The sequence below is a fragment of the Anarhichas minor genome, unplaced genomic scaffold (genome assembly GCF_050575085.1).
Source record: "Anarhichas minor isolate MPS153535 unplaced genomic scaffold, ASM5057508v1 ptg000002l, whole genome shotgun sequence".
Lineage (NCBI taxonomy): Eukaryota > Metazoa > Chordata > Actinopteri > Perciformes > Anarhichadidae > Anarhichas > Anarhichas minor.
In genome coordinates, this window is record NW_027466448.1 from 9144978 (window position 1) to 9161387 (window position 16410).

At 40.2% G+C, this 16410-nt stretch overlaps 1 protein-coding gene across 2 annotated transcripts; it reads left to right on the forward strand.

Moving 5' to 3' along the window:
• The first annotated feature begins 1671 nt into the window (after positions 1-1671).
• Positions 1672-13272, forward strand: LOC142947534 (calsenilin-like). 2 transcript variants are annotated; one of them, XM_076089192.1, is made up of 10 exons: positions 1672-1717; positions 4375-4561; positions 8871-8873; positions 9865-9989; positions 11522-11591; positions 11788-11858; positions 11943-12050; positions 12138-12242; positions 12568-12630; positions 12737-13272. In XM_076089192.1, the coding sequence occupies exons 1-10, from the start codon at positions 1712-1714 to the stop codon at positions 12782-12784; spliced, it is 786 nt and encodes a 261-aa protein (XP_075945307.1). In that variant the 5' UTR covers positions 1672-1711; the 3' UTR covers positions 12785-13272. The 2 variants fall into 2 exon arrangements, with proteins under 2 accessions (XP_075945307.1, XP_075945315.1); XM_076089200.1 differs by lacking the exons at positions 1672-1717; positions 4375-4561; positions 8871-8873 and adding an exon at positions 8101-8393.
• The last annotated feature ends 3138 nt before the right edge of the window (positions 13273-16410 follow it).

Genomic DNA, 16410 nt, shown 5'->3' on the forward strand with positions numbered 1-16410 from the left:
AATATGTGCACAACTGTGTGCAGCCATGCATGCAAGTGTTACTGACAAATTCTGAAAGAAAATGCAACATTTATGAGGACAAGAGAGAAAATAAAAGACGCTCCCTTTCACAGACACACAAACACTCGCAGAGAAGGCACATCTGCACTGAACACACACCCTCAATTAAACCCTGAGCTGATGTGTAAGACACCGGGGAGACTGGAGGCTCTCTGGAACTTGTGAGGCTAAAAATAACCTCGGTTTCTGCAGGAGTGAGCGACCTGTAGGAAGATAAGATAAGCACAAGGACAGACTGAATACTAATACTCTCATACTTTCTCCAGTTGAGATGTTGCTGGTAAACATTGGTTGATAATCTGATTTTAATTTAAAATTGCTTACATGTTTAGCCTTGCTAGTGGCTAGAGTGACTTTGATGATCCCCTGATTTTTACTTTAGCACCATCATTGAGTCAAACCTTTTGAATTTGTCCAAAATATAATATATAAACATATTTAGTTATTTCCATCAGCTAAACCCGTCTTTCTCTCATGTCTCTCCCTCCCCCCCCCCCCCCCCCCCCCCCCCCCCCCTGTTGATCTGCATGTCTGGTTTTTTTGTCAGATCCCCCCCCCCCCCGGCAATAAAGCGCCCCCTCGTCCTCATGACTTTTTATAGAATTTGAAAAGAGGCACTTAAGCAGATGCAGAAACAATGTCGGGGCATATTTTGGGCTCAGGAGGCCGCTTCCTGCGCTCGTATTCGTTTACCTTCCAAGTTAATGTGAAACCATGGACGGAAGCAGGTGCACGGCACAGAGTGTGCTCTCACTGGGCTATGATATTACATTTCAAAAGTCAAATTAAAGTAAGTTTTTAGACTGATTTCAGGACATTGTGAACCTAAATGCAACCTGTTTATTCAATGTTGATGGGAAGTGTGGTTTTCTATAGTTTGACAACAATTGGCAAGAACGAACCAACAATCCACCTAAAGTCACCATCATGTATTAGGGAGACCATCCCACAATAACTATTGTAATATTTATATATAAGCACAAAAATAACTAAAATGGTGATAAAAAAATAAATGAGTCAATTAAATAAAATCTTCTATTTTTTATTATTTTAACTGAGCAGGATGACACAGCCAGCCAAGTGCACTGAGCCATAAAACCAGCACATCTATTTGGACAGTATGTGAGTATGAAACACAACAATCCTTTTTAATTTCCTCAGAGAGTCGCACTGTTGGAGCCTGTCTGAGTTCGGACTTATACACCTTCACTGCAGGTTTTAATATGTCTGGCATTTCTAATAATGCGTGTCACGATGTGAACACCTCATCACCACCTCCTTCTGTCGCTCTATAAATCCTTTGCCTCATCTTCACTTGTTGAGAGCAGCTCAGGCTTTGATGCTCTTTCTGTTGAGATCTGTTGAGGATCAGGACTCTCCCGCAGACTGAATCGTGTTTTAAAAGCTTTGACTCTTCAGCTTCAAACGTTTGTTAACCTCTAGCTGTGATGATTGTAGTTTTATAGTGTTTATCCCCAGCTCGGTGTGTGAGCTCAGCCTTCTGAGCAGCTCTGCTCCTCCTTCAAATGGCTTTTTCTCTCTCTGTCTCTCTGCATGCTGCTGCAGATCACCTCAGAGTCATTTGAGGAGCGCGAGCGGAGAAGGATTGCAACGATTTATTCTGCACAACGGCAACACACATCCAGACGCAATGCAGGTACAAGAAACATCTATTGCTATATGCTTTGATTTATTTGTTGCAGGGATAGACTAGCATGCAGAGTGATTCGTAATTGTAATATTCCTGTATGTACTTATAGTGTATCTATAGTACTTTTTTAGATTTTTTTTTGTACTTTCTAATTTATCAGCAGCAGAAAGTCACTTGAGTGAGCATTAGAGAGAAAAAGCATTGGACCGTACATTTTAGTGAGGCATGCATTGTGGTTTCCAGTGTTGGAAGAAGTAGCTTTCTTTACTTTATATTGTAATCATATAACCATATTCAGTTACAAGTAAAAGTTCTGCATTCAAAATGTATTTTAAAGTACAGAGGTATTGTCAGCTAAATGTAAATATACTATTGGGATGGTGTTACTATTATTGCATTAACATGAACAGCATTTTATGGCTGGTTGATAACTTGTACTAGTTCATGTGCTGATTGGTTGTCGGGTATTTAGACCACACCGCTATCTGTTTCCACCTTGTTCAGTCTGTGAAACTAGCGATGCCAATGTGTCTTTTGCAACTGCGCTGGAAGAAGCTAACAATCTTGACTGATATCAGGTTGTGTGATATGTGGGATTTGTTTTAGGATTGTGTGTGTGTGTGTGTGTGTGTGTGTGTGTGTGTGTGTGTGTGTGTGTGTGCTCGCAACGGTAGCATATGTGATGATCAGTGGAGGATGGTCGCCCGCAGCGTTCATTATGACTTAGATGATCACGGGGAGCATCTCACTACTCGCCACGAATGGTTTCAGTCCTTTGAATAATACAGCGCTCTGGATGTGAAGACCCCAAATCACCTTCTCCTTCAGATCTGTTCCACCAGTTTTTCAGAAATTTTAAAATGGGTCACAGATGATTTAGTTTGACTGATGTTTTATCATTTGCTTGATATACTATTGGGTTAACCCTAACTCAAGAATGAATTTCATGACTCCGTGTGTGTGTGTGCAGTACGTGTCTGTTTGTTAATGAGGGTCCATCAAGTATCAGTCTTAGTGTTTTATTCAAAGTTGTCTTTCACCCCACAGTGGTAGCCAATTCGGATCTTTTATTGATGCGGTTTTAAGGAGTGTGAATTCTTGAGCGGCATTCTCGATGTTCTGTATGCGTTGGCGTCCTTTCATATTCAAAAAGAGGACCAGGGGGGGATGGAGGAGCTCCCCGGATAGCAGCCCTATCTATTTTCTCTACAAACCCAAACACAGCCCAACAAAGACATCCATAGAAAACAAAGTAACCAAAACACAAAACACAAAAAGCATCACAGTTACCATCTTTGGATTAGTAAACGGTTGATTGGTTGTGCTATTTAAATCATAAATTCATAAATGTGAAGCTTTTTTATCACTGAAATATTAATCAGAAACAAACACTGAGTGTGCATCCATGGTGAGATGAGAAGATGTTATGTGTGGTGAAATTAACTGGAAACGAGAGCTTGCATCTCCCTATTCTCATAAGTGCTCATGTTACAAGAATATTTGATTATTTTCTCTCTTTTTCTGGAAACGAAGCACATTCTCAACGTTTTTGATATTTCTTAAATCTGTATTATGCACACAAAAGGCACCACTTTACAGAACTGTATATGAACGGATCCTTTCCTTACTGCAATATTAAAATATGCTTGACACAAATGCATCATGTAGGTGCAAAGAGTCTGGGGGATTTACGAGACCCCTGCAACCACATAAAGATAATCACTTCTTCTTTTTTTTCAGCGTTTGAGTACTGATTACGGAGGTATGGATCTTATTATCCATACTCGCAAGCTGGTTGGACGTCTGTAAGTTACTCCTGCTGCTGGTCCAGCTGTCACAAGAGCTTTGCTGAAGCACGTTTCACCATAGAAAGCTATCAAAGCAGATCTATCTTGCCAAACCTACTGTTATGTCATACCACCGTATGATTACAAATATGTAACTCGTCCAACCTATAAGGATTTAATGTAAAGTTATATTAGAGGAAATGGTGCTTATATTAGGTTCTGTGTGAGACACTGCCTTTTCAGACATGTAATATGTCTGTTTCAGGACCTTACATTAAACTGTTTTAGGGGCTTCTGCTCTGCGTAACTTACATTTGATACCAGACAGTGGATTTTAAGTTCTACACCTAGTTATAGTCTTGAGAGACCCAATGGACTCCAAGATAACTGAGGGGACATGACGAGAGAGGGGTGATGTATTTATTTGCATTTTTGTCGGTATGTGCGGTTTGATGCTCTGCAAAAGGAACATTATTAACTTTCCTAATCAATGATACCAACGACAAGACCGAGTCTACAGTCGCGCTTGCACCTCTGTGAGGCTGTTGGTGAACAACATCAATTATTATTGAAACTTATCGTGAATATGATTTACACAATGGACTCAAATAAAGCAGAAAGGAGATGAGGAACCTATAGCCTTCTGGTAGGTTTGGACATACATGCAAGGAATTTGGTGAACAAGGTTGGTTGCTATGACATGGAAAAATGTGTTAGCTGGGTTGTGTGTCTCGTTTCCCCTGCAGAGTGGCTTGCTTTCTTCTTCCATGCTGCGTTCATGTGGACCCTCTGGTGGGGGAAAGTGTAGAAGCACCATGAGGTCTGTCTTCTGTCTTTTTCTCTCTCGGAGGACAGTTTCTTTTCTGTCTCCCTCAGGCGGATGGAAAGGCGGATGGAAAGGCAGGGGATGGCAGCCTGCGGCCTGATGCCAATGGGACAGATCCAAACCCGGGTGGACAGACAGACGGCGCCAAGTGGGAGAAACCACGGCTCACCCGTAAATCTCTGATGAAGTGTTGTCTCGTCAAGTGGATTATCGCCAGTACCACGCAACAAGGGCCAGGTACACCACCAGGATAACAAACAACAACAATACAGTATATTGAAAAAGTTCATAATTGTGTGGGACTCGAATAAAGCAGTGGGGGGGGGGGGGGGGGGGGGGGGGTAGGCCTTCAATCTCCTGCGCTACAGAATAAATACATTTTAAAGCATCGACCCCATCTACAGGATATATCTATGTATGTTCTCGCCCTTTTTTTCCTCTATTCAGTGTTTACCGCTCAGCCCTCTCTCTTCACCAAACGCCTCTTAATTTCAGCAGCTAACAATCAGTGAATGGACCACTGCCGCGTTCCCGCTCACCGCGACTCAGCTTCAGAGAATTAAGTTTGATCCACTGCATCATCTCCTCCACATCTCATGCTCGCTCTGCTCCTCTTTTCTCTCTTTCTCTCACAGACACACAGAACTGTTGTTGTTGTTTTTTTGTGTCTGACCACTTCACCTCCTAGAAATGACATCCAGTATTTAGCAGGCTCAATCCTGCAGCTAAAAATAACTGCTGTCCGTCCGCTGCGGACGACATGCTAGACTGCAGAGCCCTGAAGAAAGTGTCACAAATCCAAATTGCACCAAATATGGCAAAGCACTCCCCCGGTAGCATGCGATGCACCTGACGAGTGTGAAGTTGATCAGATGAGCTGTTCACGAGCTCTGTGAAGAACAGACAGACAGAGATCCCTTGCTTTATAGTCAGATGATGAGCACAGTGACTGCCCCTACATGCCCCCTTTCTATCTAAATTATTGACATTGTCCTTTCTGTGCAGGCAAACTGTGTGTGTGCGTGCACTTGACCGGCAGGACAGATATTCATTTCTGCAGTCTGTCCGAGCAATATCTCATAATTCACTTATTTCAACTAATATATCAAATGTTTTTTTTCTCCCCGTCTGATACTTGTATCAGTCTGGGTAACAAACATAGTGATGAACAGACAAAATGTCTCCTCTGCTGTTTCCAGAAAAGACCAGCTGTTGTCATTTACTGCTTCTCTCTGCCAACAGGACGTTGATGAAAACAGTAACAGGACAAACGCTCTGATGGCTGACAAACCATCACATTAATCATACCATTTGAATATAACAATGAACTCCACTGCTAATTTGGACTTTAGCAAGGAAATGGTCTTTTATTTATGAGGCCTTTAAGTATATTTGCAGTAGGAATGTACTGAAACTTTTGTCAGCACTCTATAAGCTCAAATTCATCATTATTCTCACTTACTATTTTATTTTCCACCGGGATCCTTAGTTAAAATCGAACAAGCAGATCTTCACCAAATTTATAACAACTTGATCTCCCTCTAGTGGTGTCTGAACATTATAGCTCCTCAGTGTCTCCTGTACAGTAGAAAGTAGTCTGCACTCGCTCACACTCGACCCAACACAAATATATTCCTAACATTCAAAAATAATGCTGGAAAATGTGGAACTGCTGTTTAGTGATGAAATCGATGTCTGGTTCCATGAATACATTAATACATTACATCGTTTATACACGATTGTTTCTGTAGTTAGGAAGGTGAGGAAAAACACAATCGTCAGAATATTTCGCCGGTCAAAATGTACAATACATTTTTTATTGTGGCTGCTGCTGGGCCTCCTGCACTCTTTGATAACTGCACCGGAGAGGAAGCTAGCTGTCATATCATATTATAGAGAGTGAAAACATTCGAGCTCTCTGTCAAATCATATCGGCTGTTAAAATGGGAGGCCATCTAAGTAACCCACAGATCATGGAAATACTGCTATAAAAATGTCATTTTGAATGGCTGTCATACCATTTGAATGTATAGTTTCCCAGGTAATCAGTGTTATCAATGCACATTTAAGTTTAAGTTTAGTGGAACCTGAACAAAACTCACATGAAAGGGCAGGTGGAATCCCCCTTTGCACAATGCGAGGTGTGTATGAAGCCTTTCCAGACAGGTAATTTCTTGCCAAAAATAAAATGCATAAAAATCAATGAAAGAGCTAAAAGCGTGCACTAAGCAAAAGGCTGAGAGCGAGCGAGCGAAGTTCACGGTGTTTAATTGTGTGACGAGAACTGGTGTGATGGTTTGTGATAGATGGGCCCAGGCTCTGAGCTGTAATGTTGCTCTCACTGCAGTCATTAAAACCTGATGGTTAGACCGGCTGCTGCAATGTCTGCATCTCTGCATGCTTTAAGCCACCTCACTCTTGTCTGTATTTAAAAGAAGAACAGGGATAGATCAGCACTTAAGGTGCATTAAACAGTATAATGCTGCATTATTTTTATGGCAGGCAAGTTCCCACATGAGCTCATACATCTTGCATGTTGTGTAATGGCTGAGTGTGTTTCTGTCCGGTGAGGCAGGATCAGCCCACACATCAGATACACTGCAAAGGGTAACTACTTGCAGCATTTTATTGGCCTGGGCGAACCATCACCTCTGATTTTACACCCTGACTCATATATAAGGTTATAAGTTAAGCATATTATTTTGGAAGTCCATTTTAGTACTGTATGTCCAGTGCAAGACAGGTGCACTTACTCTGAGTGAGCTGTGTGCTCTGTTAAAGTTGTATCTTGAACTGGGATAGCACTCCGAAAACACAAAACAAACTTAATGCTACAGCGTCAATATACCATTTTGTTTCATATGCTGACACTTTTTATGTCCATTTACATAAACCCTCCCCGGGCTATCGAAATGCATTTCTGGCCCGCTTTCTCTCCCTCTTCTAAGACCAGTATTTTACCTCTCAACAATTGATTTGCCCTCCACCCCCTCTTTGTACTTTAACCGAGTCCATTATGTTGTGCAGAGTCATCAGCTGTGAACTGTACTCCTATTCTTCTTCCCTCTCGCTGTCCTCATTATCATCACAAAAACACTCGCTCGCTCTTTAACAGCAAAAAGTGAAAAAGTACTTTTTAGACCACCAACACTCTGCGTGCGTGTTATGCAGAGCATTTCACAGAAGCTATCAATTGACCTCTGAAGGTGTGCAGCACAGATATAATTCACTTAAACGCCACGATTCTTAACTACAATCTCATAAACAGAGCACCGTTTTTACAGTTGCAGCGGTCACGGTGTCTTTCAGCCCTGAGTTATTGACTGCGCGTATAGCTGAACGACATAGTAGACACAAGCAGCGCCACACAGGGAAGGGCAGGCTCCTTTATTCTAAGTGCGGTTCATATCCCAGCCATCAGCGGATGTGGATCAATGCTTGGTTTTACAGCTTTGCATCCTTGAAATGACTGAGCAAATGAAGGCAGCTTAGATTGTCAATCAGAGACTGTTGTTAAAGAAATTCCTTCAGTAACCAACCTGAGACGCGCACGCGTGCACACAGCTCAGGACGGAGTGAGAGGAGATGGAGAGAGTGGAGGGTGGAGCCCCTGAGTTGATGGAGTTGTGGGAGAGATCCTAAAAATGAACTGGCCAGGAGGTGAGATGCCAGCGCGTAGTGACAGAGATGGATCGTTTGCAAGTGGGGAAAGCTTTGGATCATTTTGGGGGATTGTCACTCTATGAATTTGATATTTCTTTACTCATGGTGGACTTTGAACTTGTTTTCTTAAAAGAGGATGCTCTGCGGACAATCTGTGTCGTCTTAAATGGTCAGTGGTTTAAGTTGGGGGTTTCATTTAAGTGAATAGAACTGCTGATGCCTGTTAAAACGTGGCAGGAGGAAGTTAACGCTAAGGTTTTTAAAAGAGGCTTCTGCACAGGAGATATCTAATGCAAGGCAACAATGGAATTGGATGGCATGGAAGTATTTGCCATTGCTGTTGTTATTGGAATGTTTTATGTCGTGCTCAAACAGTTTGGGGTTTGGGAGCCCTTGTCACTCGAAGGTAAGACATAAAGAGATGTATGTATGTTCACATTTTGTCTTTGGTGTTTTGTGTAGCATTAGAACAATAATGTTGACCGTAAAAGTGATCCTTAATTTATGAATAAGTGCAGTCGAGCTGGCTGTAAAATATTAAAAGACAGTTTACATTTTAGAAAACGCTCACATACAGTATATACATAGAAAGCTTTTGGTTTGCTGTAATTGCTCCTTTTATTCATACTGAACATAAACATTTGCAGCAACCAAAAACTCTTTCAGTGCACATATTGGCATGTTAATGTTGTTTTAAAACAATAAATATATATATCCTTAATCTATCCTTTAATAACGTGATCACTACAGTATGTTGGTAATCTGTCGACTTCAAACCAAATATGTTAACAGTTCTCTCTTCTTCCCCTCTCATTCCTTCATCCCCATCTCTTCCTGGTCTGGTCTTTTTCAACTTCCCATTTGTGGTTTTGCTCTTATAAAGATGGTGAGTACCTCCAGTGGTATTCCTCTGCGCTTTAGGTTTAAGTTTTATTTCATCCCAGTGATCTCTGTGAACTTCTTTCCCTTCATTTTTTTTTATTTGTATTGAATGATGATAAGATGAATTATGGCTGCATTGACTTCAGGTGTGACATTGTGCAAACTGCTGCGCAGCTTCATCAATGTTAATTAGTGACACCTGTGACAATATGGCGAGTCAAAGTGTCTAAAATCACTCTTTACTTTTCATCATTTTAATTTAAGCGTCTTTAAGCTCTCTGTATACAATAGTGACCTAAAAATGTCCACAATGGCGCAAAAGGAAGTACACTGTCTGTCTGTTTTATTCCCTCCAACCGTCCTAATTTCTTCCTACCACTGTTTCTTCTTCTTGTTGTTTCCACTTTTTAAGCAAAGAATTAGGTTTAGAACACTACTTTTGCTGAAAATGTGACTTTACACTTTACACAAATCTTCCATGCTATAGAGCAAACTGTTGATTATTCATTATGTAAGGAACAGAGAATGAGTTATTTCAGACGAAGCCAAAGTGTCCATACTGCTCTTACCCACCCATACTGTATATCTGCTTATTTCCTCGAACCACTCTGAGCTACAATCCCTTGTTACTCATAATTTGTCTAACTTCTGTATTAAAAAAATGTCCCATGATCTCATCTTCTTTCATCATGTTTAATTAATGCTGTTAATTCGTCTTACCCCCTCTCTCACCCATTTCCTTGTCTCACCTTTCCCTCTTAAAACTCTCCATTTTTGTCTTCAAATGTATGTTTTGTTTGTGTAAAGATGGTGAGCATTTTGAGTTGTGTGCTGTATATATTTTTTGCCTCCCATCTATTTGATTTTCTAGTATTTTCAACTCCCTCCTTCTTCCTTTTTGTTTTGTTTTTTCTTTCTTCCCTCTATTTCTGTCCTCTTTTCTTCCTCCCCCTCTTTGCCATCCCATCCTTGTTTTATTTGTTTCTCACTGACAGACAGCTGTGACAATGACTTTGAACTCTCAATGGTGCGTCACCAACCAGAGGGCCTCGATCAGCTCCAAGCCCAGACGCAGTTCACCAGGAAGGAGCTTCAGTCGCTTTACAGAGGCTTCAAAAATGTATGAAAACAATCGGCACAGTTCATCCCAAATGACAGGAATAAAGGCAACTTTCTGGCACAATTAACAATTGCTTACCACCATTCCTAACAAACACACAGTGTGTGGTGTGTATGCATATGTTTACGGGTTGTCTTTCTCAAGCCGTTTTATTCGCTTGTGATTTAGATTCTTGAAGATGTAAAATCATCCAGTAATTCAAAGGGAAAAAGCAAAGATTACAAGAAAGTCCAATTGTATTCAGCAGAAATATCGTCATTGATGTTGATGTTTTGTTTCTCTATTTTCTAGGGTACTGAGCCAAGTAGTCCACTAATAGGTTGTTTCGATTTCTTAAGTCGATAAGTTGTTATTTCCAAGAAACTCATGAGCACAACTCTGCTAAACGCAATATTTAAAGTGACGCTTTTGTGTGATTCTTTGTGGAGAAACTCAGTTTTACAGATCTGTCGATTAAATCAACTAATCGCTTTCGTCAATGAAATTGTTTTCGTGTTAGTCAGCCCTAGTATTTTCTGTGACCATTCAGATTTATGTTTTGACCCCTTGGGGAGGTCTTCACACAGAGGTTGGGAATCACTGTTCTCTGCCAACAATTCAAAATAATGGATATCTAGATTTATATGTCCTGATTAAAGGTTCCATGTCCAGTCTTTGACTACAAGTGGTGCTGTAGAGCAATGTTTTCAATGAGTGGGTGCCTGTATTGTTTTTATCTTTGTGTTCTTCTAACACATGCACAAAGATGCCGATGCACAAATGCGGTACTGACGTGATGGGCCTTCATATTTGTGCCGACTGCAAAGGCGGCTAATGCATACTGACAGTTAGTGACTGCAAAGTGCCATTAAAGAATAGAAGAAGAAGAGCTGACGCTGATTGAAACAAAGCAGGCTTTAAACTTAAATAGATTATGAAAAAAATAATAATTATAAAAAAACTTGCAAAAGTTATGAGGTGTCTGATACCTTATCGATGCACATGAGTTGTGGTGGGAGATGTTCAGTGTAAACAAAACTGCGATTAGATCTCCCCAGGGTGCCTTGCTCTTGGTTGCAGATTGCTCTGTTAAGGGAAATCTGATGAAAAAGATTTTAAGAGGTTTTACTTTTCAAAATCTGATGTTCTCTGACTTGCTTTCTTCTCTGTTCTTGTTGTGCTGCTGTAGAACTTTTTTCTTTTCTTTGCACTACTTGCATTTTTCCTTGATTTTAACTAGCGTGTACCCATGTGCCATAAGGCGTTTCATTACTATGCTACTCTGACGTAACTGCATTTTAAGGATTTATAAAGAAAGAGCACTAAAGGCTCCAGTAAAGATTTTCCCTTTGCCATTTATGAATCTTTTGGCTCTCCTGCTCTTTTTTGCCCTCTAGTGGCCATAAACCTGCACACAGCACCATGCATTGATGGAATATCAGTAGTGCTAACTTTAATACTCGGTTATTCTTATTGTATAACTACTATTTGTATTATTATTTTAGCTAATCTGATATGTCTTAAATGATGTAAATGTGTTTTTCTCTTCATAGGAATGTCCCAGTGGGCTAGTGGATGAGGAAACTTTCAAGACCATCTACTCGCAGTTCTTCCCTCAAGGAGGTACAGTATATAACTAATAAACTGGTATCATACAAGCATATAAAAGATGGCTACCGTGACTCGGTCTGTTATTATTTTTTTGTAAATCTTGCTAAATGTTTGGGATGAATGAGATAAGCAAAATAAGTCAAGACTTTCAGTATAAAATGAGTACAAGTTTTTCATGTCTATTGACATGTGTTCTATATGTTCTCAGATGCAACCACGTATGCGCATTTCTTGTTCAACGCGTTTGACATGGACAGAAGTGGCTCCATCCGGTTCGAGGTGAGTTCACCGCCGACTGCATGTTTTGTGCTATAAAACACCAAAACGCAAAGCTAATAATGAAACTTGTGTATTCTTTTTCAGGACTTTGTGATAGGATTGTCTGTGTTGCTTAGAGGCTCCGTTACAGAGAAACTTCGATGGGCGTTCAACCTGTACGACATCAATAAAGACGGCTACATTACCAAAGAGGTACATTCAATAAACCGTTCTCAGTTTTGAGAAAGCAAACCAAAATCTGTGGCAGTTGTTCTGTATTGTCTCTCTGGTTTCCTGCAGGAAATGATGGCAATAATGACGTCCATTTATGATATGATGGGCAGGTGTACCTTACCCAGTGTACGAGACGACTCTCCCTATGAGCATGTGGAGAAATTCTTCCAGGTATTTTATCTCTGCAACCACAGCTGAATCCCTGGCGTCTAAATGTACTGTGTTTTATTACATCCAGATTCTGCATCCGTATCAAAACCACAACCTCAGTGTGTCGGTGTGCCTGAGTACTGTCGTGCTTTAGACTCTTGTCTCTTTCGCTTAAAGAAAATCTAATTTGAAAGAAAAATGACACCAAGCCCCTTTTCAAATTCAAAACCCATCTGAAGGCCAGACCTCTTCTAAAGCCACAGTTCATCTTTTGTACCTCATATTAGTAAGATTTCATATCTGATTAAATATGAAACCTCTCCTTTTTATGTCTGACATTTTTCAGAAAATGGATCGAAACAGAGATGGAGTGGTGACTATTGATGAGTTCATAGAAACCTGCCAAAAGGTAATCCAATCGTCAAACTGAACTGAAACATGATTCGCAGAGTTCATGCATCTTTGTGCCACAAACGACACCATTTCTCTTGCATCATGCTTTCTGCTCTCAACAGGATGAAAACATAATGGCTTCCATGCAGCTCTTTGAGAACGTCATCTAGTTTCTGTAGAGGGACGTGGATCAGTAATGCTGCAATATAGTGCTTCCAGCTGCAAGCATCTGGGCCTGAAATCACCTCATCCATCTTGAAAAAGAAAGAAAACATGTGTTGTGCAACACATTTTACATTTTAATAGAAATTGGCGAACACTGTTGCTTTTCCTGTCGAACTGTTCCATGCAGAGAGATGTGAAGAATTCACCAAATCACATGAAGAAGAAAAGTTTCTTTGCATGACCATTTTGTTTTTGCACATGATCAAACCAGCTGAGCATGAGTGCTTGCCCATCATCTAAAAAGCATGTGATGCAAACCACATTGAACACAAACAAGGGTTTTAGCGTTGACCACTTTGAAACTTGGGCGAAAGAGAATACTTTGTTACTGTATTAAACTGTAAAGAAAATGTTTCTAAGGTCTTCAGATTGTTGCGGTCATGGTCATTGTCATGTTGACCCAAAACCTGCTGAAATAAATAAATACCTTCACACACGCTGATAACTACTGACTACCTTCTCTTATTATATAACACACAGAGCTGTGTATGTTATGTAACTGTACAGCTGCAAACCAGCAATACAACACATTGCTATGGGACTTGCTACAGACATACATGGAATATTCAATATGTTCAGACATTGTACGAGGGATCCAGAACAAAGTGACACTTGTCCAAAGTGTGCCCTTAAACAGATCCTCTATCTATACCCATGACACAAAGGAGAAATATCTTCTTTCGGCTGAAAGAGTTTCCCCCAATTTGTAGCATTTTGACCGGTCTGGATTCTGTGAACAGTCGTCCCTCTTGTTCTTTATCCTCTGGGCTCTTTAACTTTTTCGTTGATATTTCGTGCAAAACAGGATTGAAATGCTTAACATCTTGATGCACAAAGAGTAACAGAAAAAGTACAGAACCAAATTTAGTATCATATTTGCCTCATCAAAGGAACAATACCATGACTCAACCACCTCTTAAATTGTAAATAAGGATATGTTTTTTTATCAGTTTTTTGGATTTCAAATTTGTAATAGTACAATGCATATTGAGATGTAAAGGTGCCACTCTATTGTTATTGTTGAATTTGTCTTATTCTAATTGAGATGTTCAGAAACACACTGTAAGATTTGGGTAAATTTGAATTTACCGCCATCACCTAAAATAAATTTGAATTTACCCAAACCATATCCAATCAGAGCCTAATGACAATATTCAGATTATGGTTGTAACTGTAAATATTATGGTGAAAATAGCCGAGAGGGGAAAAAAGCAATGGTACAAATGAATCTCCCGTTAAATGTACATTAATGATTTACTGTCTTATAATAATAACAGCTCTAGTCTCTTGTGCCATGGGCCATCCTTCCAGCCAAAAGGCCACTTCAGGTTAATGAGGCACAAGTTAAAGTGAATCACTGCTGAGCATTAGCCTCATGTAGGCATAAACATGTAAGCTTTTATCTAATTCAAAAGGAAGTACAACATACAAACCTGTGATAGAAAATAATTAGCCAATGCAGACAGTAATATATTTGTTTTTGCTCCAGCCTTTGCATTATGTGAATAATGGGAGAAAACTAGGTGTTGCAACTGTATGTGAAATGCTGCCATCAGCCAAAATCATTCAACCTGTACTGTATTATTGATCTTGAACCAATAGCAAAGCAGGGTTTGTTTTGGGGAGGAGCTGTTGAGTGGATGTTGGTGTGGAAATGTTGCTGGTACCAAAATGCTGCTCTTCTGAAATATACGTTTTGTGGTTTGACCAAGGACTGCCGCTCCAGCATCACAACCTGTGTGACCGATCAGAAAGGTAAAAAGGCGTTTAACTAATATTCTTTATTTTTATGTTATCAATTCCAAAGTAGACGCTATCAGCACAGTTTACCTTTGTTATTTAACATTTGTAAATAATTTCCATCCACATGCATTGCAACAACACGTTGCATATATCCACGCATCTTTAATATGTTTTATAACAACATATGGAAAAGTGCATTGTGTATCTGAGCCGGGGTAAACAAATGCACCACGAAAGAAAGAAATATGCATCACACACATAATGCCCAGCTGATCCCAGTGTTGACAGAGCGTGTGGATAGTTCTGGAGGTCTGTTGTGTTAGTGCTGGTAAGCATGTGACTTTGGCTGTGCAGTGAGCGAAATCAAAAGCTTTAATGCCAGTTTGAACTACAGCCAACAGACTTGACAAACCTGTCTCTCTTTGTCCCTCAAATAAAAGAATAAACGTGCGTGGCAAAAATGCAAAGCTTTTTATAATACGTGTGTGTGTGTGTGTGTGTGTGTGTGTGTTTGCAGAGTAAAGATCTCCAGTAATGACTGGCCAGCAGAGGCTGCTCTCACTGTGGGTTTGGCTGTTGCTCGTGGCAGCTCTGTGCCCAGGCGCAGACGGTAAGCGTGGAGGCATCTTCAAGGGTCGAGGAAAAGGTGATGGCGACAAAGCGCCTCCCTCTCAGGGCCGAGGCCTCTCCAAGCAGGGCCTGAAGTGGGCTGGAGCAGCAGCAGCCGGGATGCTGGGGGGCACAGGGACCGGGTATGGGCTGGGGTTGTTTGGTAAGCCGAAGCACGGGTCTGGGAGTCATCACGGCCGTAAGAAGGCCTCCTCTGAGCAAGATCAACGGCTTTACCGCAATGAAAGCCAAAGATTTCCCAACCAGTCTGTCTGGAGAGCCTTTGTTAAGGCGGATGCCCCGGCTCCCACGACCAACATCTTCCTCACGCTTGGACATGTGGTGTCTTTCCTTATAGCTGCCTTGATAAGAGAAATTTAACACATCTGATCACATGGGAAAACAATCAATCATCAGATCAAATGAAATAAAAGCTGCTTTGAACAAATGATGCTTCCTGTCCTTTATTGTTTAATATAGAGTGACGGTAATTATGGTAAGATTACTCTGAGTGCAGGGTACAATATTGTTTTCTGGGACTTTAGCAACTTAATTCTACAATTAAAATGTACACATCAAGCTATTTCAATATAAAGTAATAAAGAACTTGAGCTGGGTATACAACAACAATGTTTATATCAATATAAACATGTTTTGAATATTGGACTGCAAACGATTATTTTCTGAATCAATCAATCTGCCTTTTAATAACTTGGTCTACAAAACATTAGAAAAATGGAAATAAAAGTGAATTTCTTTTTACTTCTTGAAATGTCTTGTTCTGTTTGAGCAACAATCCAAACCCCAAAATATTCAATTTCCTGTATCGTAAGTAAAAGCAGCCAATTCTCCTATTTGAAACTTAAACCATCAAATTGGAGGATTAATTACATTCACTTTTCTAACTAACGATTAATTGTGGCAGTTTTGACTTTTTTCTATTCAACAAAATCTATGGAATGCTGTTGAAAAAAAGGAGAAGCTTTGGTGAAATATATTCTAAACTCTAAAGAAAGGTTTTCTAATCCAGAAAAGTCCTGTCAGAAACTGCATAATATGCTTTGCTGTCAAAACAAATGGTGGCCGAGAGTTGAACTGCAAGTAACTTTACTGGTTGGGAAACGTACATCTTTGTTTCATTGTCTTTATTCTATATTTAAAATAGAGTGTGAACAAGAGTATGTGTTTGTGAAATGACATCATTTAGGCAGAGAAACTC